Raw genomic sequence first — 24251 nt, forward strand, 5'->3', positions numbered from 1 at the left:
ATCTGAAGTCTTGGGGGTTAGAACTTTAACATATCTTTTTAGGTGACCGACTTCAATCTGTAATGGTGCCTAAGACTATGGTTGTCTTGTTTTCTTTTAGAGGTAATGGCTTTTTAAATAGGGTTATTTAGATTTGAATGAGGTGGATTATCAGATATCAATACCTCTATAAAAGATAGTGGAGGGATGCCTGGGTGGCCCAGTGGTTGAGCATCTGCCTTTGGCTCAGGACATGATCTTGGAGTCCCTGGATGGAGTGCCACATCAGGTCCCCGCAGAGAGCCTGCTTCTTCTGTCTGTGTCTCTGCCTCTCTCTCTGTGTCTCTCCTGAATAAATAAATAAAATCTTAAAGAAAGAAAGATAGTGGAAATACTCTTTCTATGGGTGAAGAATGGCCATTCTCTAAAATTGATACAATGCAAGAGGTATTTAAGGATCAACTCTAAAAAGCAACTGTCATGTATTAGAGGTATAAGGCTTGATAGACATGGTTCTTTTCTAAGATGAGTTACAGTTTACTGACATAATTCCAGATTCTACTCCCAAAATAAATGTAAATGAAGTATCACTGATAGGACTGTCCTTAGGTGATTTTTATTTGTAAGTATAAATAGCTAAATCATTTTAAGAATATCAAGAATTAATATAGGAATTGTTATTATATTGTATATAATTGTGATCTCTGCATTTTCACGTTCAAGAAAGTGTTCTTGTTCTCAGAATATGCAGTTTAAGATTTCCCCAAGTTTTGGCATCATTGTACGCTGTATTTATGCATTACGCATATGATGGCTGTGGGCCTCTTTCTTGATGAATTTAATCCAGGAGGAGACTTTAATCCAAATAAAAAATAAAAAGGCGCTTGGAACCTTTTGTAATTTTCTTATAGAAATAACAGGTTTTTAGTGGGGTCATACCAAGAGTTGTTTTCTTAACTGTTAAAAAGAAATCAGAAAATTCTTTCTGAGTCAGAAAATAAGGTTGCAGTGGAAATTGGATATTGTTCCTGCCTGCTTTCCTGGTCTGAGAAAAATTATAACTACCGTCTTAAAGCACAGACTCATTCCAAAACTTCTTTCTGTCATCAGTTATTTGGCTCTTCTAACCTGAAGTTAAAATCAAATCTTTATTGATTGAAAGGGGCTTATTTTTTCTGAAGCCTATCACATATATACATACCAAGATATTTATTCTACAGCCATGTTACAATTTTTTTTATCACCTTCTGTGCCACATCTTTTCTATCTCTAGGCAGCAGGAAAGGATAAATTCACAGAGGGAAGAGATAGAAAGACAACGGAAAATGTTAGCAAAGCGGAAACCTCCTGCCATGGGACAGGCCCCTCCAGCAACCAATGAGCAGAAACAGCGGAAAAGCAAGACCAATGGAGCTGAAAATGAAACGTATGTTCTTTATTAATGTGAACTGTGAGAAACTATACTCTCCCCAAAATACTCATGTCCTGTTGAGTGCCACTGGACAAAATGATAAATTATGCGGATTTCTAGAGCATTAGCCTTCTTTTTAGTTACATTTTTATGGATTTACTCACAACATATATATAAAACCTTGTAAAATTCATTTTCTTAGTCCTGATCTCAGGTATTTTTGAATAAGTGGGAGAAATAATGTCTCTTAACTTGGCGTCATGGTCTTTGGCCACCCTTGTAACAAATGTGATGTCATTGTGATCGTCAAATGGTATAGTTGCTTATGTGTGGATCTGGGTTATGGTACCTCAGTATCATCTTATGGGTATTACCCAGCCACTATTTTGTTTTTTAAGATTTTATTTATTTATTCATGAGAGACAGAGAGAGAGAGACCGAGACACAGGCAGGGGGAGAAGCAGGCTCCATGCAGGGAGCCTGATAATATGTAGGACTCGATCCTGGGTCCCCAGGATCAGGCCCTAGGCTGAAGGTGGCCCTAAACCACTAAGCCACCAGGGCTGCCCCCAGCTACTATTTTGAACTAAAGAATGCACAGCTGAAGAATGCTCTTTATGGTCTAAACAGCACTTAGTTAACAGTCTCAAATTTTAGGAGTAAGCTAAGAAAAAATATATTATTTTTAGAAAAGAGTATTTTCCCAATAAGCCAAATCTTGACATCACCATTTTTTCCTCTTCCATGGACCTAAGGAAAACACCAGTATCTTCAGTGACAGTGTAGTCATCTTTTCCACTGCCAATCAGCAGTTAGTCTGCATGAATGTGAGGGGTAGAAGATCCTTAGTATAGATGCTGTCTTTTTTATCCTTGCCATGTGTCACATTTCCCTAATTGATTATCACATTCTTGATAATCCACTCCGCTAAGAGAATCTTCTTCTAGGACAGTTGTTGACAAGATTTTTTAATAATGGTAAATATTTCAGGCTTTGTAGGCTAGAAGGTCTCTATTGCAGCTACTCAGCTTATCTGTTGTAGCCTGAAAGCAGCCACAGGCAATACATAAATGAATGGGTATGGCTGTGTTCCAATGAAACTTTATTTACAAAAATAGACTGAGCTGACTTGCTTATGGGCTGTAGTTTGCCAACTAAGCAGGAACTCCAAAACAAAATTGACATGGGAAATAACCTATATATATTACCTACTTAAAATATTCCTCATACATACCCCAAAGACAAATTTAAGTCAGCACTTCTGTCTTCAAGAAGCTTTCAAATAAAAAAAGGTAAAAAGATGTACAGATAGTATAGGCAGTCTCTGAAGAATTGATGGTGGCCGTGAAGTTGATTTCTCAATTGGATGCTTGAAATTTTATGTTTTAAAGATTTTATTTATTTATCCATGAGAAACACAGAAAGAGAGGCAGAGGGAGAAGCAGGCTCCACGCAGGGAGCACGATGTGGGACTCGATTCCAGGACCCAGGATCATACCTTGAGCCAAAGGCAGACACTCAACCACTGAGCCACCCAGGCACTCAGATACTTGAAATTTTAAATACATTTTTCATAGAGACAGTTATTGGTATTGTAATCAGTGTATCTGGAGTGGGTGAATTGGTTTTTCAAGGGAAAAAGAAATTTGGTACAGCTGTCATTATGGGATTCTTTGAAAATAAGTTTCAGATCCAAAGATAGACACAAATAAAAAATAATAATGATATTGTATGATTTATTGAAGAATGTCTTTTGCCTTTATGTTTTCATATCAGTTCTTTAAAAACATATTAACGTAATCCATTTCAAATATAATAATATTTGTATTACACTATTTTTAAAAGCCCATGATATCCCATTCCAGTGAGAAAGATAGCTTAACACCAGTCCTCACTCCATACATACCTGATATGTTGGGGAGCCTTTACCTTGCCACTCATTTTGTAAATCTGTGTTAAATGCTTATTATACAGTTGGCCCTGTTCTGGACACTGGGGATACAGAGCTAAGAATATAGCCCCAGTCTTAGGAGCTAATGGTTTATTTAGGAGAAATGAACAGATGAATAAACTAATAATTACATTGAGTATAGTGATAAAAATACTCACAGTGCATAAGCTTGGGAAACATGTTCATTCTTACAAATAAATATTTTAAAACTAGATTCTAAATTTAAAGTCTTTCCTTTCAGAAAGTCCAAGTAGGAGCCCAGATTTTAAATTTTTCTGGGCAAATGTTATACACAGTAATCTGATCATTGTCTTCTTTTGCTACCACTCCCATATTTATTTTGTGGAGAGACTCTCCCTCCATTATTACTTGAAAATTATCAAATGTTAGTGCATAAGACCATTGGCTTAGGAGTAATAGAAGGCATAGGCTGTTTCCTTGCCATAGAACAATAATTAGAATTCAGTCCAGGCCAGTAGTGTGTCAGTAAGCCGTTGCCATCTGGAGTCCTGTGTAAAATCCAGGCTGGAAGGTTTTCAGTCCAGTGTTTAATTAGAGTATCTGTGACTTGGCTCATTCCTTTGGCCAGAAGCCAAAAACATTCCTCTGGAGCCTTAGTGTGAGTCACATTATCCATCCTGGTATTGAACCTATTTCAGGCAAGGAGAGTCCCTAGCTATGATTTTTCATTTCTCCTTTTTTAACTGGTGTGATACAGAATAATGGATTTTAGTATTTCTGCACAGTGAAGAGACAAGCATAACAGCCCTAGTGGATACATTTCTTCTTGCTATTCTTTTTATTTTATTTTAGTCAGATCTCAAAGGCTATTTTGTAGCCCTGCCTGGTTGATAGGATAGCTATTTCTTCCTTCAGCTATTTAGAATATATCTAAACAGTGACACCTGAAACTTTGAAGTATATGTGTGTGCCTCTAGAGTATGAAGAAAGTGAAGATAGAAGAGTAGGCTGTCACTTCTTAAATGCTCATTCCTTTTTTTTTTTTAAGATTTTATTTATTGGGACATCTGGGTGGCTCAGTGGTTGGGTGTCTCCCTTTGGTTCAGGTCATGATCCCAGAGTCCTGGGATCGAGTCCTACATCGGGCTCCCTGCATGGAGCCTGCTTCTCCCTCTGCCTATGTCTCTGCCTCTCTCTCTGTGTCTCTCATGAATAAATAAATTTTTTTAAAAAGAAACTTTATACAATATGGATTATTTCACATTTTCATTTAATAGGCACAGCAGCTTTGTTAGGTGGGGGGTTCATTACTTGCTAAATGTTTAAGAAACTAAGATTTAAGTTAAAGTTGCTTTGTCCAAGGTCACATGGCCTGAGTTGCAATTTGAACTCTAGACCTCAGACTCCAAATCCTGGACTCTTCTACTGTGTTGTTCTTCTCCTTGTTATTATAGTAGAAAGGTCTAAGAGTTATCAGAAATAATCAAATCCATTGGCTTAATACTTTCCCCTCAAAAAAAACTTAGGCATATAATTTTTGGCTACCTCTCCCAATGAATTTTCATCTGAAATTGTATGGACAAAGCTCATTTCATAAATAATGTAAAAATATAGCTGACTTCTTTTCTCATTTTTTACAAATTAGTCTTCTGGCTCTGCAGACCTTTCTTCATGTCACATCTAAGAAATCACAAAAATTTTCTCTTGTCAGAGGACTTATAGATAATCTTTTATTTTAACAGAGAGACTGAATATATCATATGACATGCTTTGTCATTTCTCTTAATAGGCACACTACAATTTCAAATAATTTACTGGGATTTCTGCCATTATTTTCCAGGTTAACATTAGCAGAATACCATGAACAAGAAGAAATTTTCAAACTCAGATTAGGTCATCTTAAAAAGGTAAGTGTAATAAAAATATGTCTGGAGAAGTGAGTTTACATGTGGTATTGAAGCAAATGTCATAGTTTGACACATTTGAGTAGAAATCTTCAGTAGTTAAGCTATTGCATTTTGTATTTTTTTAAAGATTTTATTTATTTGTTTGTTTTAGAGAGAGAGCAAGTGGGAGTAGGGCGAGGGAGAGAGTCTAAAGCAGACTCCCCACTGAGCTTAGAGCCCAACTCACAGCTCAGTTTTGGGATCCTGAGATCATGACCTGAGCCAGAATAAAGAGTTAGATGCACAACCAGCTGAGTCACCTGGGCACCCCTCCTTTCTTGTATTTCTATATATTTTTTAAAGATTTTATTTATTCATGAGAAGGGAGGGCTAGAGACATAGGCAGAGGGAGAAGCAGGCTCCATGCAGGGAGCCCGATGTGGGACTCGATCCCGGGACTCCAGGATCACACACGGGGGCCAAAGGCAGGAGCTCAACTGCTAAGCCACCCAGGCATCCCCATATTTTTAAATTTTTGAATCAACTCCAGCCACCCAGTGAAAGCACTTTTTCAACCAATGATGCACCAGTGGATAATTCTGTATATCTCATAAAGCTTCATAAGTAGTTATCCTTATAGTAAAAAATATACAATATGAGCAGGTGGTTCAGATTTGATATGACGACACTTAGGATATTTTAAATCACATAGTAGCTCTTATCTCTTGCCTAAACTGGCTGAGAAGGTTTTGTACCAGCCATATTGTAACATGAAGGCACCTACTTAAAACTTGTTATTGGCAATGTTCACAGAGGCATCTTGGATCTAGATTGCTTATCTCCTAAATTTAGCAGCCTATACTTTTTTGGTAGGTGCTACTTATGGTAATGATGGTCAATAAGCATCTAATAAACTGCTGTTGGTGTATGTGTTTTTCTCCCACTGGGTGCTCAGAACTTGTTAAATCAGTGGAATTTAAGGCACCAAGTATAATCTGTACTTACCGAGCAGAACCAGATAGTCTCTGGTTTTTGTATTTTTTAAAAAAAATTGTGTGCCTATATGTAAATACAGAGAACATTTCTGGAAATTTACATAAGACACTTAACAGCAGTTCCATCTAGGGGTATGATGGAGAGGAGGCGGCATGGGAGCAGAGGGCTTTTTTTTCTTTCTTGTATTCATTTGGATGGTTTGAATTTTATTATTTACTGTGGGTTTATTTTTTATGATCAAAATTATAGTTCTTAAATCTTTTTCAGTGGAAAAGAAACATTTACTTTAGTTTTTGAAAAGAGAAACATCTACTGTTTTTGAAATGAGATTCTGAAAAGGTAGTGTCCTGTGTTCTGAGCTATTTCTTTCCTTTTCACTGTAGGAGGAAGCAGAGATCCAGGCAGAGCTGGAAAGGCTAGAAAGGGTTAGAAATCTACATATCAGGGAACTAAAAAGGATACATAATGAAGATAATTCACAGTAAGCAACTTGGGGGTATGTTGGGTTGGAGATTGCTGAACACTTTCTGACTTGAATTGAATGGTTTAAAATGATGTTTCTGCTTAATATAAATAGGATAAATAATTCCATGGTGTATTTAGCTGTATTGCAAGGTATAATACAGGTTTGTGAACACAACACAGCTATGATTTGCTTTTGTTTAAATAAATATATATATATATTTCTTTTTTTACACACACACACATATATGTTAGATTTATATGTTAAATATCTGTATACGTATTATAGCATTTTTACACAAGTAGAGGTCACTAAAACAATACAGCTTTGCAGTTCTTAGTGGTTGGGATACATGTATATTCAGATTGCTGCAGAGCCTTGCTAAATGGAAGCATGGGTGACCATATGGTGTCATGGAAAGTTACTTGGTTGAGATGGCACCAGTTTTGGAATGACCTTTAAGGGCCAATTTGTGTGTTGAGATTTTAAACAAGAGACTTGTAAGTTCAGTGCATTAGTTGTAGATGAATGCCCACCTTTGTTTATAAGTTATTTAAAGGATTGCAACTGAAAAGTAGATTAAAGTGGGAAGTAGTTTCAGTCCATAATCTATTCTTACTCATGTTTTTCTGACTCCAAAATGTGATTTTCTTGGACATAGCTGTAGCTTGAGTAATTTTGTTTGGCCAGTGTGAGCCGTGGACTTTTCTTCTGTGAAGTGGCAGCAGTTACCATGACTGAGTACTTTATGGCTGTATGGCGGCAGAGGTGGTGGTGGCTGGGGGGGTGGGGGAGTGGCACAGCCCTGATGCTGTCATATCATCTTTATGGTAGCCCAGTGAAATTCAATCAGCCCAACTGGGGACCTATAACTCTGACTGAACAAGGAGCTAACTGCCACAGTCATGTCACCTCTCTGTAGGCATGTCACTGTCCCAGAATTATTTCAGGAGTAACAGTTGGGCTGTTTAAGATTAGGAATTAGGTAGAAATATTTGTGAAGTTATTTTTGCCAGCATCCCTTCTTTCTTTGTCTTACTGTTAGAAAGCATGAGGTGGAATCTTCTGTGGGGAAAACAGTTATATTGTAAAACTGTCTTAGAGAAAATGAATGAACAGAGAACATGTGACTTGATAATTTTTAAGTTCGTGTAAAATATCTTTACATTTTATTGTATTAGTTTTGGAGTAGTGGGAACATGTGGCTCTTGAATACTTTGGAAGAACTAAGTAGGTAGTACAGTTTGAAAATCCCTGATCTGGTGTAGTCTGTACCTTATAGCAAGTGGATGGTGATGGTAGTTGCACAACCACCTTTAAGAAAGGGAGGAAGGTCAACAAAGGTCACAGGTCCAGGTGTCACTGCGCTGAGCCTAGCACCTATGCCTAATAGCGCTAGAGATAGTGCTGTGTCTTGTAATTGTGTGGTCTTTTTGAACTATATAACTTACTTCATGTTCACAACTAGCTATACTGGTATTGTTGCCAGACTGTCAGCAGCAGCTGTAATCATGTGTAGAGCATGTAAGATACTCTGAGAATTTTGCCAGTGTGGAGATTATGTGGTCCTTAAACTCAGGATGTTCTGTATTCTCTGTTTCCACAGATTTAAAGATCATCCAACGCTAAATGACAGATATTTGTTATTACATCTTTTGGGTAGAGGAGGTTTCAGTGAAGTTTACAAGGTAAGTGTAAGAAACGGGGTACAGAGACTAAGGATTAAATTATTGGTTATTACCAACTTGAAAGAGCATTAAAAATAGTGATAATTGTGGGTTGATATCTGTTCGTTTAAGTTCAAAAACTTTAAGAACCTGTATCTTAGGGAAAACTGCTTCCAGTAAACTTCAGTGACTAAGGCAGGATACAGTGTTTTTGCACTGTTCTCAAGTTTGAAAAATAAAAAATAAAACAGAAAGGAAAACACTCATTTCTGGGTAAACTGTGATGATTTTTATTCTGGTTTTACATTTCCTACCTCACATTTGTTAGAAATAAGTATATGTTACTTTTATTCTTACAGTTTTATTTTTTAACAAAATAGATGTGTTAAAGTTCATTCTTACTTGAAAACCTGCTTTTTGTTTTTAAAATGTTCTCCTCTTCTAAGTCCCGAGTGTTTAGTAGCTCTGGCATTCTGAAGGAGCATCCCGGCCTCAGCTAGGCCAGTGAGTTCAGGCTGCTGTGCCTCCATTCCAGTTGGTTTGTGCTAAATGAGAAATTCAGCTGATTTTCAGGATAGCTGCAGATCCAATAACATGTTCACTAGTCACTGCCTCCTTAAGTTTCTTCCTAGCTGTTTCTGGCACCGGGCTTTTACATGCAGAATCCATTTATTAAATAGTCTTTACTATATGGCCCTGCTAAGTCTCTTCCTGAGCTGCAGCCTTCACTGCTAGGATTTATGTTGGGCCCTATGTATTTACATATGGGAAATCTTCTGAACAAAATAATTAGTTTTCATTTCAGGTACAAACAGTATAAACTAGTTCTATCCCCCACTTTTTATTGTTATAAAAAATATATTTTCCAAAACGACTAGTACCTGTGTGTGTGTGTGTGTGTGTGTGTGTGTGTGTGTGTGTGTGTTTGTTTTAATTGAAGTGTAGTTGGCACACAATGTTATATTAGTTTATGGTGTACAACATACTGATTGAACAGTTTTCCTTTTTTTAGTGTTAATATTTTACTGTGGCGATATATACATAAAAATTTACCATTTTCACCATTTCAAGTGTACAGTTCACTTGCATTAAGTATATTCATAATGCTGTACGACTACTGTCACTATCCACTTCCGGAACTAGAATATTATTTTTAGTGTACTATTGGGCTTGATTTTCTAATATATCATATTTTGTTATCTATGTTTGTAAGTGGGACTGGCCCATAGTTGTCTTTTTTGTGCAGGCAGCATTGTCTAGCTTCTGTGTCCTACTTATCCAGAATAAGTTGTGCCTATTTTTTTCCTATGCCCTGGAATGCATTGCATAGGAATTGTTGGTTCCTTGAAAGTTAAAGATATTATTTATTATTTGACAGAGAGCATAAGCAGGGAGAGCAGCAGAGGGAGAGGGAGAAGCAGGCTCTATGCTGAGCAGGGAACTGGATGCAGGGCTTCATCCTAGGACCCTGAGATCACGACCTGAGCCAAAGGCAGATGCTTAACTGACTGAGCCACCCAGGCACCCCAAGGAAAACTTTTTGACTACCTTTTCAATTCCTTCTACAAATACTGATTTATTCATATTTTCTTCCCCTTCTTAAAGTCACTTTTGATTAATTTTTCTGGAAAATCTTCTGTTTCACCTTGGTTTGTTTGTTTAAAGATTTTATTTATTCATGAGAGACAGAGAGAGAGAGAGGCAGAGACACAGGCAGAGGGAGAAGCAGGCTCCATGCATGGAGCCTGACGCAGGACTCGATCCCAGGCCCCCAGGATCAGGCCCTGGGCTGAAGGCAGCACTAAACTGCTGAGCCACCTGGGCTGCCCTCACCTTGGTTTAAAAATATCATCTATACCTTAGTTATTTTTCTTTTTTAATGAAATATTCATTTTTGCATCTTTTTTTTCTTTTTTTAAGATTTTATTTATTCATGAGATACACAGAGAGAGAGGCAGAGACACAGGCAGAGGGAGAAGCAGGCTTCATTGCAGGGAGCCTGATGTGGGACTTGATCCCGGGTCTCCAGGATCAGGCCCTGGGCTGAAGGCAGCACTAAACAGCTGAGCCACCTGGACTGCCCCTGCTGAGCCACCTGGGCTGCCCATTTTTGCATCTCTTGACCGATAGGTCAGAGAGGTTTAGTCAATAGTTTTTTCCCCTGCCAAGAGTCAACCGTTTTTGTTGATCTAGTCTACTCTTTGATTTGGGTTTTGTTTTTTAGGATTTTTGTTTATTTGAGAGGGAGAGAACATGAGTATAATGGAGGGGCAGAGGGAGAGGGAAAAGCAGACTCCTTGCTGAGCAGAGATCTCAAAGTGGTGGGGGACAGGGCAGGAAAGACAGGGGCTTTGCTGGATTCTAGGACCCCGAGACCATGAGCCGAGCTGAAGACAGATGCCCAACTGACTGAGCAACCCAAGCGCCCAGGGTTGCGTTTAGGGGTTTTTTGCTTTGGTTTTTTCCATTAACTTTTGCACTTTTGCTTTCGTCTTTCCTTTTACCTTCTTTGGTTTTGTTTTCATTGTTGAATCGTACACTTAATTTTTTATTTTTGATAATTTTTGAAATTGTGATAAAAACAAAATTTACCAACATTAACCATCTTTAAATGTACAGTAGTGTTAGCCATGTTTATGTTGTTTGTGAAACAGATCTCCAGAATTTTCTCATCTTAGAAAACTAAAACTTTAACTATTTAATCAACCACTATCTTCTTGCCCTCCCCCAGCCCCTGCTAACCACCATTGTACTTTCTCTTTCTATGAATTGGACTACTTTCAGATAGCTATCTGGGTAAAATCACAATATTTTTCTTTTGGTGACTGGCTTGGCTCACTTAGCAAAATGTTCTCAGCGTTCATCCATGTTGAATCCTGTGATAGGATCCCCCCCCCCTTTTTTTATTTCTTTCTTTTAAGACTGAATAATATTCCATTATATGCACATACTTCATTTTCTTTATCCATTCATCTGGCAGTAGGCATTGGGGTTGCTTCCTCTTCTGGTTTTTATGAATAGCACTGCTTTGAACATGTGTGTGCAGATATCTCTTGAAGACCTTGCTTTTCATTCTTTTGGCTATAAACCCAGAAATGAGACGACTTCTTTTTTAAAATACCAAAATTCATTCTTGGTACTTCCCAGTTGCTCATTAGTGATTTCTTCATCCCGTTTTTTCCCTAGTGTGTTCCTTAAACCTTTTAATATTCCTAAAATTTAGATGCTTCATCCAATGATGTGTACATTCCACGTAGTTCTTCTTTTGCTCTTCTCCACTCTCCAGAAGCCTTTCTTTTAATCAGTGGTGGATCCCAGTGTCTTGGATTCAGAAATATGGTGTGGTGGGTGGAAAAAAAGACACTTGTAGTGTCATTAATGTTATTATGCTCTTATAAATCAGGTGGTATTTGATCTGGCTGTTAATGGCTTGAAATTGTTCTTTGCTGTAAAGCCATGATGTTATACAAGTTTGCAGGTGGACTTCAGAGTCCACTCTGAAAATAGAGTTCAGAAATTTCTATTTCTGTGAAATAAGATATTCTGTTTGAATTATGTGGTTTTGTATTTTTAAAACTACTGGTTTAATTTTAGTATAAATTGGGAGTTTCTTTTATAAGCAGCCCTCTCTTGCATTTAGTGTTTTCCTAGAGGTAGTTTTTATTTTAAAAGATCCATAGAACAGTAATCATCACTATTCATGGACTTTTCCTGTGCCTGTTACCTTCATCTGTTCATACATTTGTGGAAACTGGCAGATGGGTGGTAATAATGTTGGAACTCTAGTATTAAGTTTCTCATCTGAACTTTAAAAGCTAAGAAAAACTATTCATTCCAAAGGAATTCCTCCATGAATTCCTTTATATAAGAGAAATTTCCTATTATATTAAAATGCTACTCACTTTACCAAATTGTGATTTATACCCAGCATCCTCACAAACCCACCTGCTTGCCTTCTTCCCTTCACTGTATAGTACTACCTAGTTGATGGAGGACTTTCCAGCTGTGATGGTCTTTGGAGAAAGTCTGTCCCTTTCTTTCTTTTTTTTTTTTTTTTTTTTTTTTTAAATTTTTTTTTTTATTTATTTATGATAGTCACACAGAGAGAAAGAGAGAGGCAGAGACACAGGCGGAGGGAGAAGCAGGCTCCATGCGCCGGGAGCCTGATGTGGGATTCGATCCCGGGTCTCCAGGATCGCGCCCTGGGCCAAAGGCAGGCGCCAAACCGCTGCGCCACCCAGGGATCCCCTGTCCCTTTCTTTCGACGGTGCTAGAGAAGTGACCTGGTGTGACCAACTTCAGACATTGTTGGCATCAGAAAGTGCTATTCATTTTACCCATCATATGTATATGGGTGGGACTGGTTTTTGTCTCTGTTTCTGTTTGTATTTTAATAAACACAATATAACAAATTACGAGGTTATTTTCTCAACAAACATGTATCTGGAAGGGTTATTTCTCAAGGAGGAGGTAGTCTGTGTCCCCAGCATTTCAGAAGTGGCAGGACACCCCAGTGAAGCCTGTCAAGTCCCAATGTCAGCAGAGGGGTAAGACACAGCCCAGGGGAGCAGGGTCAAAGAGAGGGCGGACAGTGTCCACAGAGAAAACTGTCTGGGAGTGACTGGTGAGGCGCGGGCCGGCCTGCTGTTTGTGGTGTGTGCCTGGTTGTTTCCTAAGCCCTTTGGTGCCAGTGCGTCTGGAGACTCTAAATGATCTGATCACAAGTTTTAAGAAAATGGTTGTAACTCTGAAACAAGTACGTTATGTGTTGTCATCCACGGCTGCTTGTATTTAATAATGCATTTTAGGTTTTGAGTATATCCATGTGTTAAATAGAAGCTTCAAATGCATTACTTGCCTGTAATTCTTGTTAGCTTTTATCCAGAATATAACTTATTCCTTTTCTTTGTAGGCATTTGATCTAACAGAACAAAGATATGTAGCTGTGAAAATTCACCAGTTAAATAAAAACTGGAGAGATGAGAAAAAGGAGAATTACCACAAGTAAGTGATGCCAGAATGTCTGATTTGTCAGAGTTCAGGAGTAGTGGCTGTGGTGTGAACCCCAGGTTAATATGGTATGTGCACTGCTGTTGTGGTGTCACATACTCCTCTAACTATTCTAGGAGAGTAAGTGTTCCATCTTACCAATGAACAAACTGAAACTTCCAGAATTTGAGTAATAGTTCAGAAATGGCTGAGCTAGTATTTAAACCTAGACTTCTTTCAATCCAAAATCCATACTCTTTAACCTCCCTTTCCATTATGTATCTAACCTTAGCTACAATAAACAAGTAAAGCCTCAGAAACCATCTTGCTTGTCTGTAGAAAGCAGATGGTAGTGCCCTGGGGCTCCTGGGGAGCTTTGGGTGAGGCTTCTGCTATCTCAGTCATTTCATCATGGAGGAGACAGTGAGGGTCACTAGGGGTGCCTCAGTGGTGTTTACTTGACTCATTCAGCTCCTCAGTGCTGGGCTCATCTCCCCCTCACAGTTTCCCTTTTCAGAATTCTCCGTGTTCAGTGTCCTGCTTACCGTGCTTGCCTGTCTTCTCAAGGCTGCTGCTGGCAGTCCTCCTCCGCATGGGGTGGGGGTGGGGGGGCATCTTCTTTAGAATGAATGATTATTACATGTACTACAGGTGTGAATTTCTCTGATCCACTAATGTCAGGTTTTGCTTATTTCCCTTACTCCACCCCAAGCTTCAGAACATTGGAATTCATGGCTCATTTGATTTGGAGGCCATGCATAATTAATTTGCTTTTAGGGGACCTCTCCCCCTGCCACCCTGAGCTTAGTTTTGTTTCCTTGTTGTAGGTACAAGCACTGAGTTAGCCTTGCCCTAACTCTGAAAAGAGAAGACAGCCCCTTTCTATTAAAGCAGTTGTTTTTTTTTTTTCCTTACAAATAGTCCTTTGGAGGAGGGAAAAAGCAGTGGACTTTGAAGTAGCCTTTTAATTGGCTGCTAAATCTCATTTCTGTATCACTGACTGGTTCTTGGGGCAGGGACCAAGGCAGCTCTTACTGTATAGATGTTAGTTCTCAGAGGTCCAGGAACGCTTCTTATTCCATGTAGATTGGCAGTAGCACTCAGCACTGAAAAAGTGAGGGTTCCTGGGGCATTAAGAGAATAGGACTGAGCAGAGGTAGAAAGAGGGATGATGTGTGCATTATGCATGGCACCCTGCATGTGTCTCTTACGTGACAGGCAGCTGCAGTCCAGATGCTTCTGAGGAGCAGTTCCATTATTATAAGTACATTCCAGTCACTTGGCGTGCAGGGACGAATGGCATGCCATAGTGAATGCCAGGAGCGCTTCAGAGAAGGAAACCACATGTTGTTCTGACCAGTTATAAATGAGAAATGTCCCTGGTATATATCTCAGAGTACATAAGAGGGTTGGAACTATATATGCTTCTCTTTAAAAATGCTCTTCACCTGTCCTTGGAGCCTGTTCTGTATCTTAGTGTGCATTGACCACTCTGAACCACTTGACTTCATGAGGGACCAGCCTTGGTCAACCTTGAGAAAATGGTTCCCTTTGCTGGGATTTACACACATACATTGCCTGGTCTTAGTGTGCAGCTTTTAGGCTGGCCCTAAAGAGAACACTGGTAAGGAACACTGTGGTAACTGTAAGTGGGGTGCTACTTGCCTTAGCTTTCTGCAACAGTAAGGGATTGAAGCCAGGACTATGTGCCTCTGTGACACATTTGGCAGGCTGTTTCAAATGCTAGTGGGTAGAGATTGAGTATTATCTCATGTTCCTCTACCAGGCAGGGTCGTAGAGTAAGTGAAGGAGGTTGTCTCATATATCTGAGCTCTTTGCTGGTCCAGCTCCAGGCTTGCAGGAGTGCCTTCCCACCCCTTTGTTTCCTCACCAGAGGTGGGAACCATGACACCCAAGTACCTTCTGTGGAGCCATCTCAACAGGGCCCATTTCCTAGCTGACAGACACATGGAGGAAGGGGTGTGTAGAGTTCTTGTGACTTCCATTCACACCCAGGGGAAATTCTTTAGCACTTCCACCTTGCTTTGAAAGATACTGCTTGGTATGAAATCATACTGATTAATACAGGCTATGTAGATAATGAATTAGCCAAATGTCATCAACTCCTTTGAACTAAAAGAAGGTTTATATCAAGCACATAACAGATTTTACAGAGCGCTTTAAAAATTCAGTATTAAACTAAAAAGTGGTACACTTTAGTGTTATGGTAACATTATAAAATGTGAAAATGTTCCTATTCTTCTGCGTAGTAGGCTTTGATTGCTTTTCCTATCGTGGGAGTGACTTCCTAATCACATCTGGGATCAAGACATTTATTTAGGTAAAAAAGAAGGAAAAACTCAAAAGGTTGTTGTTTAATTTTGAGTTCTCTCTGTACCTCCTTCCCTGTCCTTCTCCCACAAACAAACAAAAAGCAAATTGATTGTTTTATTTTTGCATTATTAAAGCATTAGTAGGTATTACAAGATTTCTTTAACTCTTCCAAACTTTACCATACTCTGGAAAGTTTCTCTTTTCTGTGTTATCCCAAATAACATACTAAAAACTCCACAGTACGAAATATTTCATGTGAAGCTGTTCACAGAAATAATTGTATCCAAATTAGTAACTAGTGTACTCTTATGTGTGATACTCCCCTAATTTTTTAGGTTACAGTCATTTTGGAAGTCTAAGTATATACACTTACAAAAGAGTAAAAGACTGACATTTTAGTGGATAGGTTTCTTCCAGTTTCTAATTAAGGTTTATTTATTTGTAGCGCATTAATCCCTTAGATGAGAAATTAAAAGTTGAACGCGTGAGGGATGTTGCAGAACCACTGGCTTGCTTAATGAAGTACGAGAAGCAGGCATAGAGCCTGACAGAATGTTGAGGAAACACTTTCAGTGACCACAGCAAATGCCCTTAGCTGACGAGGACTTTGAATGATCCTTCCTTTGGTTCTTAATTTTTCCCCTCCTTTAATTTCCTCTATTTTTTGTACCTTGACAGAGAAATTGTCTCCTCTGAAGTGTATGACAAAAATCAAAAAATTTAAACAGAATGGCAGAGAACTATAGAGTTTTAGTGTGCTAGCATAAGAAATTATTTCAGTGGTTATCTAGTTAGTCCTTAGCTTTCTAAACTTGTTTATTGTTAACAGCATCACCTTAATTATACTGAATGAAGTATTACATGGAATCTTGATACATGAAAAGCTATGATGCTGCTTAGGTAGAGTGAGAGATTGGGCCACAGCTACATTTGCTCAGCATCCACACAGGGCTCCAGAGGCCTGGGTCTCCAGGAAGGGTCCTTTGAAACCTCCAGGCCTGGGCAGCGGTTGGAAAGCCCAGAGAAGCGACAGCACAGAGCTGGGACTCAGGGCCAGGTTTCCAGGTCCCAGTGTAGTGAGTGTCCTGACACTGCTCTGCCTAAGTGCTGGCAAGTCTTTTCTTTTGAGAAAGAGATAAAGATGATGAAATGAAATATCAGAAGGAGCAAAAACTGCTAAAAGTGGCAGCTTGAAAAATCAGCTTAGTCAAACCCAGTTTCCATTCGGGAAAAACATGTTTAATTACTTTTAGATTCCTGTTCCTCGCTCCTCCTTGCCCTGATTGTTTCCTTAGCTTTTCTTTAGTTGAGTATTTCCTATGTATTTTTGACATACTGGAATACACCAATTTCAGAAAACATCACCTTAAGTTTTACTTTACCATACTCTGGAAAGTTTCTCTTTTCTTACTGTTGGCTTATAAGAAAATGCCCCAAACTAAATGGTACTAGCTTACTTAAAAGATAAAAATTTTCTGTTGCTCTTCTTGTAAATAAGAACTAAATACTTTTAAAATGATTGGTAATTATGTTAAATAAACTTGTTTGATAATGCTTTTAAAATTCAATGAATACCTAAGATTAGTTTGTTTTTGTTCCTAATCTAATTTAAATGGTTTTAAATTGGAAAAGAACTAAAAAAATGGATATTAATAAGTATATGTAAATTCTCATTCTAAGAAAACTAGGGTTCAGTCATTTTTTTTCTTTTTAAGATTTGTTTATTTGAGAGAGCAACTGTCTGCACGCTTGTACCCATGCACTGAGGGGGAGGGGCAGAGGGAGAGAATACCAAGCCAACTTCCCACTGTGTGCAGAGCCCAATGCAGGGGCTTGATCCCAGGACCCTGAGATCATGACCTCAGCCGAAATCAAGAGTCAGATGCTTAACGGACTGAGCCACCCAGGCACCTCCGGTTCCATAATTTTCATCAATTACACATTTTCTTAGAAGAAAGTAATGCTGGTACCCTTCTAAATTCTTTTCGTAAAGAGAATTTAAAAACAAATACAAAGCACTGCTAATTGCTTTTATAATCTGTAATCCTTTAACCAAGGAGTTTACATGCCAAAATTGATCTCCTTCATGTAGCCCCAGGATATAAACATTTATAGATATGAAGTATCAGCTTTTGAGGAAAGAGAAAAATAAGATATCTTTATAATTTTTAAAGCTTTGATATTTGGATATTAATATCAAACAGGTGAGACTGTGATAGAATAAACTTGAAAGGGATAAGAGATTGGTAAAAGGTTGGCACCCAGTCATTCAACAAATATCTGAACACCTGCTATTTTCTTAACAGCTTGGTAGACACCAGTAGTGAAAATAGGACGAGGGAAGATGGGGGGGGGGGGGGGGGCAGCCAGACCTGAATGGAATGCGCATAGGCAGAGAAGCAAAGAGCAGTGAGAGAATGTGTAGGAGTATCCTTGAAGAGGTCGGAAAGACAGTCCAAAATACAAAATGTTAATTTTCCACTTTATTTACAGGCATGCATGTAGGGAATACCGGATTCACAAAGAACTGGATCATCCCAGGATAGTTAAGCTGTATGATTACTTTTCACTGGACACTGACTCGTAAGTGCTGTGCCATTTTAGCCTAGCAGTTGATACTGGTTTCTTGCAGTGTGTTGATTATTCATGGAATAGAGTTTCAGTCTGGATTGAGGAAATACCCTCTGAGGGAACCAAGTGCATTTCTAGGCAATGATCCTATATCAGTTCACATTTGGGCCAGCAGTACATCTCTTAGCCACAGGATGTGTTTAGTTGTGTGCTGGTAAATGTTTAACAACCAGCTCAGTGGGGAGGCCTAATTCCTAGTATCTGACAATATCTGTGATAATAAATTTCTCAACATCTCTAATTTCACACTACTAACTTAAAAAACATCCAGCTTTATTGAGATGAAATTTAAATACCATATATAGTTCACCCATTTAATGTGTACGATTTAAGGCTTGTTGTAGTATATTTACAGATATGTGCAGTCATTGCCATAGTCATTTTTTAGAACATTTCACTACCTCATAAAGAAACCCTGTACCTTTTGCTAGCACCTCTTATTCTTCCCCGCATCGCCAGCCCTAAGCAGCCACTAATCTTTTTTTTTGTCTCTATAGATTTCCTATTCTGGACTTTCATATGAATGACTCATATAGTATATGGACTTTTATGACTGGCTTCTTTCATTTAATATGTGTTTTCAAGGTTCATCCATTCTGTAGCATGTATCAGTACTTCATTCCTTTTTATGACCAAATATATTCCATTGTGTGAATATACCACCTTTTGTTTGTCCACTCATCCTACCAGTGGCGTAATAACCAGCTCATAAAATTCCTGAAAATTTAATTATCAGCTCTTGATAACTGTCACAAGTTGGTGCCATCTACCTCTGATATGCACCAGTGAATGTGGACTCTACAAGAGTCTCTGCCCCAGCTGCAGAATCTGATAAACAGTAATGGGCCTTTTAAGGAAGGACCAGCAATGTGATTTTATCATAGAACGGGAATAATTGTGGCACAAATGAGGGCATAACCCAATGCTGCGTGTGAAAATATAGCCTCACAGGCATGTAGGATGTTAGAGTTGAAAGGGATCTCAGTTCAGCCTTCTCATTGTATAGATGGAAATTTGAGCTCCATAGAAGTTAAATGACTTGCCTGAGATCTTTAGTTCTCTTAGGCATTGTTGTATTTCATTACCTGGTATAGGTAAGCTCTGTCACCTCTGTGTTTATCCAGGAACTTAGAAATAATTTCAGCATTTGGAAACATTTTCTCTGTAAGAGTCTAAACTGAGTCAGGAGAACACACTAGAATCTGACCAACAGATACTCTTCCTTAGCCTTGCAAGGTGATTTTGGATGTTTTGGCCTATTCCAGACAGCAGCTGTCTCAGAGATTGCTATGCTGAGAACTGTCCCACATTTACAAATGCTTCCCAAAGGGGGAGACCTTAATTCTCTTTGGAAATGTGAAGTATCCCTTCTTCCACCTGCTCAGGGAAGTATCCTTTCCAGAAGTATGGCCCTTGAACCAGGCATAGTCAGTGTGTAGTTAGCATGGATGAGGTTCAGATAAATATCTAGGTAGAGAACAGGTACCTGCATGGTGGTCTTACCTTTTTTGCTTTGAATAAATGCCTTGAATACTAGGTAGACCAACACCCCTCAAAATACAAGTACATAAAAGTCTCAAAAATAATGACTTGGATTATCTGTGGTTTTTAATTATGTATACACTTTTAACTAATCTGAGGAATTGCCTTGGTTGTGTGCTATTCTTGAGTTTATTTTGTACCTCCAATTGTGTGTATGGTGAATTTTCACCATCATTTTAGTAAATCTTCCGAGAGTTGTTTGAGTGAGGTTTTATTTTAAGCTTGCATTTGGGTCAAAGAATACATCCACTAAGCACAAGAATCCATGTCTTAGATCAGAGAATCTCTAAATTTTTGCTATTTATCTTTAAATAAGGTGCTAGCATACCCTAGTATGTTTCTAAGAAACATAAGCTGTTCAGTTCAGGGGTCCCACAGGACTGTGTATGTCCACCTTTCATTACGGTGCTTTGTGAAGGCCTCGAATTGCCCAGAGGCCGTAGTGCTGGCTAGTCCTGAGCCTGTTTGCTCTCAGGTCTGCTCTTCACCCTTCCCCTGTTCTGCATCCTAGGTGAGTTGACCCTTGTAGGCTGTTTTTACCAGGCTCCTGTGTCAGTTGTTGTTCAGCTGGATTCAGCTACTGGAGAGGCAGATGGTGGTGGGTAGAAACACACATGCACCCCTGCCCCCACTGTGATTCCAGTTTCTCTTGGTGACCCTTGGTTCCAGTTGCACCATCTCCGCCCTCTGGCCTTAGGGTGCTAATGGCTTCCTGTCTAGATGATCTCTGAGGTGCCTCACTGGCCAGTTTACCCTCTCAGCTCTTCCATCATCCATGTGATCAGTGCCCTGAATTAAAACCTCTCTGTTTTAAATACGCAGGTGGTTTTTATTTCCTGACTAGACCCTGAGTGATGCACCCACATTGTCACAGCTTCGGATAGCTTAAAGGCCTTCATCTCTCAGGAATACTCCAATAATTCAGGAAGCCTCACTTTGGTTTATAACTGCCTTGGAAGATAGGCACCACGCCCTTTAATGCTACAAATGGTATAGAGTTTTAAATTGGAGTCTAATATGATGTATTGATACAAATGAAGGAAAAAGCTCATACTGTGTAATAACACATTTGTTAGAACCACAGATACTGTACTTTTACACCTTGTGTTTCACAAGGAGAGATTAATTATAGTACAGTATTGTGCCAGACTGCCATGAGACAGGACATGAAACCAGTTCTTGAGACCTGGTCAAACCCTAGATTCTTTCTGTCAGCCCTCGGGATCATAAGACATGTTACACTGAGAATTGTGTACTTGACCACAATATGCTTGTTTAGACCTGGAGCACAGTAGGGATACATGTAGGAGACTTTTCTAAAAGACACCTAGCTTATGTACATTATAGTTCATGGTAGTATTCTTATAGTCTGGATTTAAGAGGAGGTATGTCATGGGTGAGCTGTAAGCACAGCAGATTCCAGTGTGGAGGGTAGGAAGACTCTTCCCCAGGAGAGAATCCAGGTTCCTTCCTGTCAACCACTCAGGTAGCTGATACTGAAAAAAGAATAGAAGAGTACTTTAAGGAAGAAAGAAGAATGGAGCAAGAAACTAATTACCCAAGGTTTTCAGTGCGGCTAGTCTAGGAAGCCTTAATCTCCTTGTTCTTTCCCACAGTCAAATGTTGGTTTATTTGTCTTTAGGTTTTGTACAGTATTAGAATACTGTGAGGGAAATGATCTGGACTTCTACCTGAAACAGCACAAATTAATGTCGGAGAAAGAGGCCCGATCCATTATCATGCAGATTGTGAATGCTTTAAAGTACTTAAATGAAATCAAACCTCCCATCATACACTATGACCTCAAACCAGGTATGTCTAACTTTTAGGTGACAGTATTGATGGCTTTTCTCTGGTCTTAGAAGTGACTTCTGAAGTTAGAGAATGTGGCGGGAGCCTGGAAGGCCTAATAATGTCTGGCTTTGCCTGGGTAGGTGTGGGAATAAGAGTTCTGGCCCCACAGTCTGGGTTTGAAAGGGTGAGTTGGATTAAATGCTCTGGAGAAACAATGCCCTTGTCTTTAGAGCCAGGGCAGTTCATGATGTCAGCCCAATTTAGAAAGAACTGCTTTGGCAAGCTCAGTTTTTTTTCCCTCCACCAATCACTCATAGTACATAGCACTTTCCTCTACTCCCAAGTATCTTTGGTAAGTGCCCCAAATTAACAATGTATTTTGCAAATATACCTCCTGTTTCATTAAATTCCAGCAGTTTTTCATTTTTCTGTATGGTTACTGTGTAACTTCAGTGGACCTCAGCAAACAGTAGAGGGCAGTTAGACTTTTTACCTATGTTTTTTGGTGTCGTCATTGTGGGCTGTTTTCAGAAGTCTGTGCATGTTTTCTGGAGACAGCTGGAACCAGCTTGGCTTGGGTGTTGGTTGCTAATTCTGCTTTCCTCTCCTGGGAGCTACATATTAAATCACACAATTTATTATTCTTTAATGTTCTAATACAGTTGAAATGACTAAAAAAACTCATTACAACGAAGAGATTTTTAAAACGATGGCCATTGTGTGATTGGGTTTCCCATCACTGAATCCGGTACATTTCCCAGCATAGGAGCTGTAGGTGGCACTGTGCTGCTAGCTTTGGTGTCCTTGTTAGGTGTGTGTGTGTGTGTGTGTGTGTGTGTATGTGCGCATCCGTCCTAAAACGACTGTTCTAAACAGAGTGGTTTAGAGATCCTTATTGAAAGTTTAGATGAAACTTTCTCACCATTTTTGACCAACTGTCCAAGTGATATTTTACTTTGGCGAGTTACTATTTTTTCCCCACTGCTCATCATGGTGGTTTTGGCACATCTAGCAGGTGGTTCTTGGAAAATGGAGATTTGCAGCCAGACACTGAGGACTCTCCTCCAGCATCCAAAGTCCAGATCATTTTATTCCAGGAATTTAGATGTTTGCTATTACGTGCAAGAATTTGAGTTCAGTTGTCCCCTTCTTGTCTGTTACTACCTTGAACTATTAATTAGTAAGTCTCTTTTTATTCATGAAGGTTTTCATCTTTTTAGGTAATATTCTTTTAGTAAATGGTACAGCATGTGGAGAGATAAAAATCACAGATTTTGGTCTTTCCAAGATCATGGATGATGATAGCTACAATTCAGTGGATGGCATGGAGCTAACGTCACAAGGTGCTGGTACTTATTGGTAGGTATCTGGGAGATCTGCCAAGGTGGCTGGTGGAGATGAGGCTGTGCTTTACTGAAATGTTGATAATTAATAATTAATATCTACATCCTGTCTTAGGTGAAAATGCTATAAACCAAAGTAGACTTTCCTCCCCAGATATTACTGTCTTTTTGGCAGTCTGACTCTTTCTGTTTAATTAATTTTTTTTTCTTTTTTGGAAACCATTGAGAGAGGTTATATATGGCCAGGCATTGGAGTTGTGTGTTTCGTCCTAGGTTTCGCCCTATGGAGTAGGAAGAGAATGAGATTGCACATGTGTATTTAAAGAATGGCCCTAAATTTTTTTCAGTATAAATGCAGTTCTCTTATTTTTATTTCCCCAGGAGAGGGAGGGGGAGGGTTGGGGCACAGAGCAAGAGAGAGAATCTTTAGCAGACTCTATACCCTGTGTGAGCCTGATGTGGGGCTCAGTCTCATGACCCTGAGATCATGACCTGAGCCAAAATCAAGAGTCAGACAGACACTCAACTGACTGAGCCACCCGAGTGCCCCATTGCAGGTCTCTTTTTATGCGTTAATAGGATGAGGGATTCATCTCTAGAGTTGCCTGAGGATGGTGGGCTGTCAAGGACAAAGGAGTTGTGAAGATCAGTATGTAATCACAGCATCCCTTGAAATCTAAACAGGAAAAAAAGCACAGTTTGCTAAGAAATATATCCATCCCCTTAGCCATGCTCTAAAAGGTTTTGGGCCACATATCTTCCATCTGTTGTGACTCATCTCCCTATGGCCACCCTACCCCAGCTGTTTATGACCTCTCCTACTTTTGCCTAGTATTCCTTTTGACAGCAAGAACCATAAAACATACCTGCAGCCCAGGCATTTAACTTTGTGATTGTAAAGGCATGTTAACAGAGCTTCCTTTTCACTTCTGAGGTGGTGACACAAAGGTACTTATTGGACATGTGATTCCAACATGGAGGAAGCAGGGGGTCACACATGCTGTTAAACTCCAGGGTCTGTTGGTCATATCACTTCTCTTTGAGATTGGAGGGCCCTGGGCTCCTGTAGAATAGTGACTGCTTCAGAGGATATTGTTTGGAAACAGAGAAGGGGGAATATCATTCACCACCCACAAGATGAGCTCTATTCTCATCAGTCTGATCATATGGAAGTTATCTTTATTAGAGAAACCATCAGATCCAGAGAAAAACACCATGAGCACAAATTTCTGTGTTTCATTGCTCCTTATTTTGTATGGAGATGGTACCTATAGTGAAAATCAGTCCCTAAATTAAAACTTTGA

At 39.2% G+C, this 24251-nt stretch overlaps 1 protein-coding gene across 3 annotated transcripts in view; it reads left to right on the top strand.

Moving 5' to 3' along the window:
* TLK2 (tousled like kinase 2) overlaps positions 1-24251 on the top strand; it is a 117579-nt gene that overhangs the window by 83478 nt on the left and 9850 nt on the right. For all 3 annotated transcript variants that reach the window (XM_041725164.1, XM_041725162.1, XM_041725163.1), the window contains 8 exons: positions 1253-1405; positions 5143-5209; positions 6568-6665; positions 8254-8335; positions 13227-13318; positions 18131-18220; positions 21453-21622; positions 22825-22963. In XM_041725164.1, coding sequence (XP_041581098.1) covers positions 1253-1405; positions 5143-5209; positions 6568-6665; positions 8254-8335; positions 13227-13318; positions 18131-18220; positions 21453-21622; positions 22825-22963 — 891 coding nt within the window. The remainder of the gene's footprint in view (positions 1-1252; positions 1406-5142; positions 5210-6567; positions 6666-8253; positions 8336-13226; positions 13319-18130; positions 18221-21452; positions 21623-22824; positions 22964-24251) is intronic.

Source organism: Vulpes lagopus, chromosome 12 (assembly GCF_018345385.1).
Source record: "Vulpes lagopus strain Blue_001 chromosome 12, ASM1834538v1, whole genome shotgun sequence".
NCBI classification, from domain to species: domain Eukaryota; kingdom Metazoa; phylum Chordata; class Mammalia; order Carnivora; family Canidae; genus Vulpes; species Vulpes lagopus.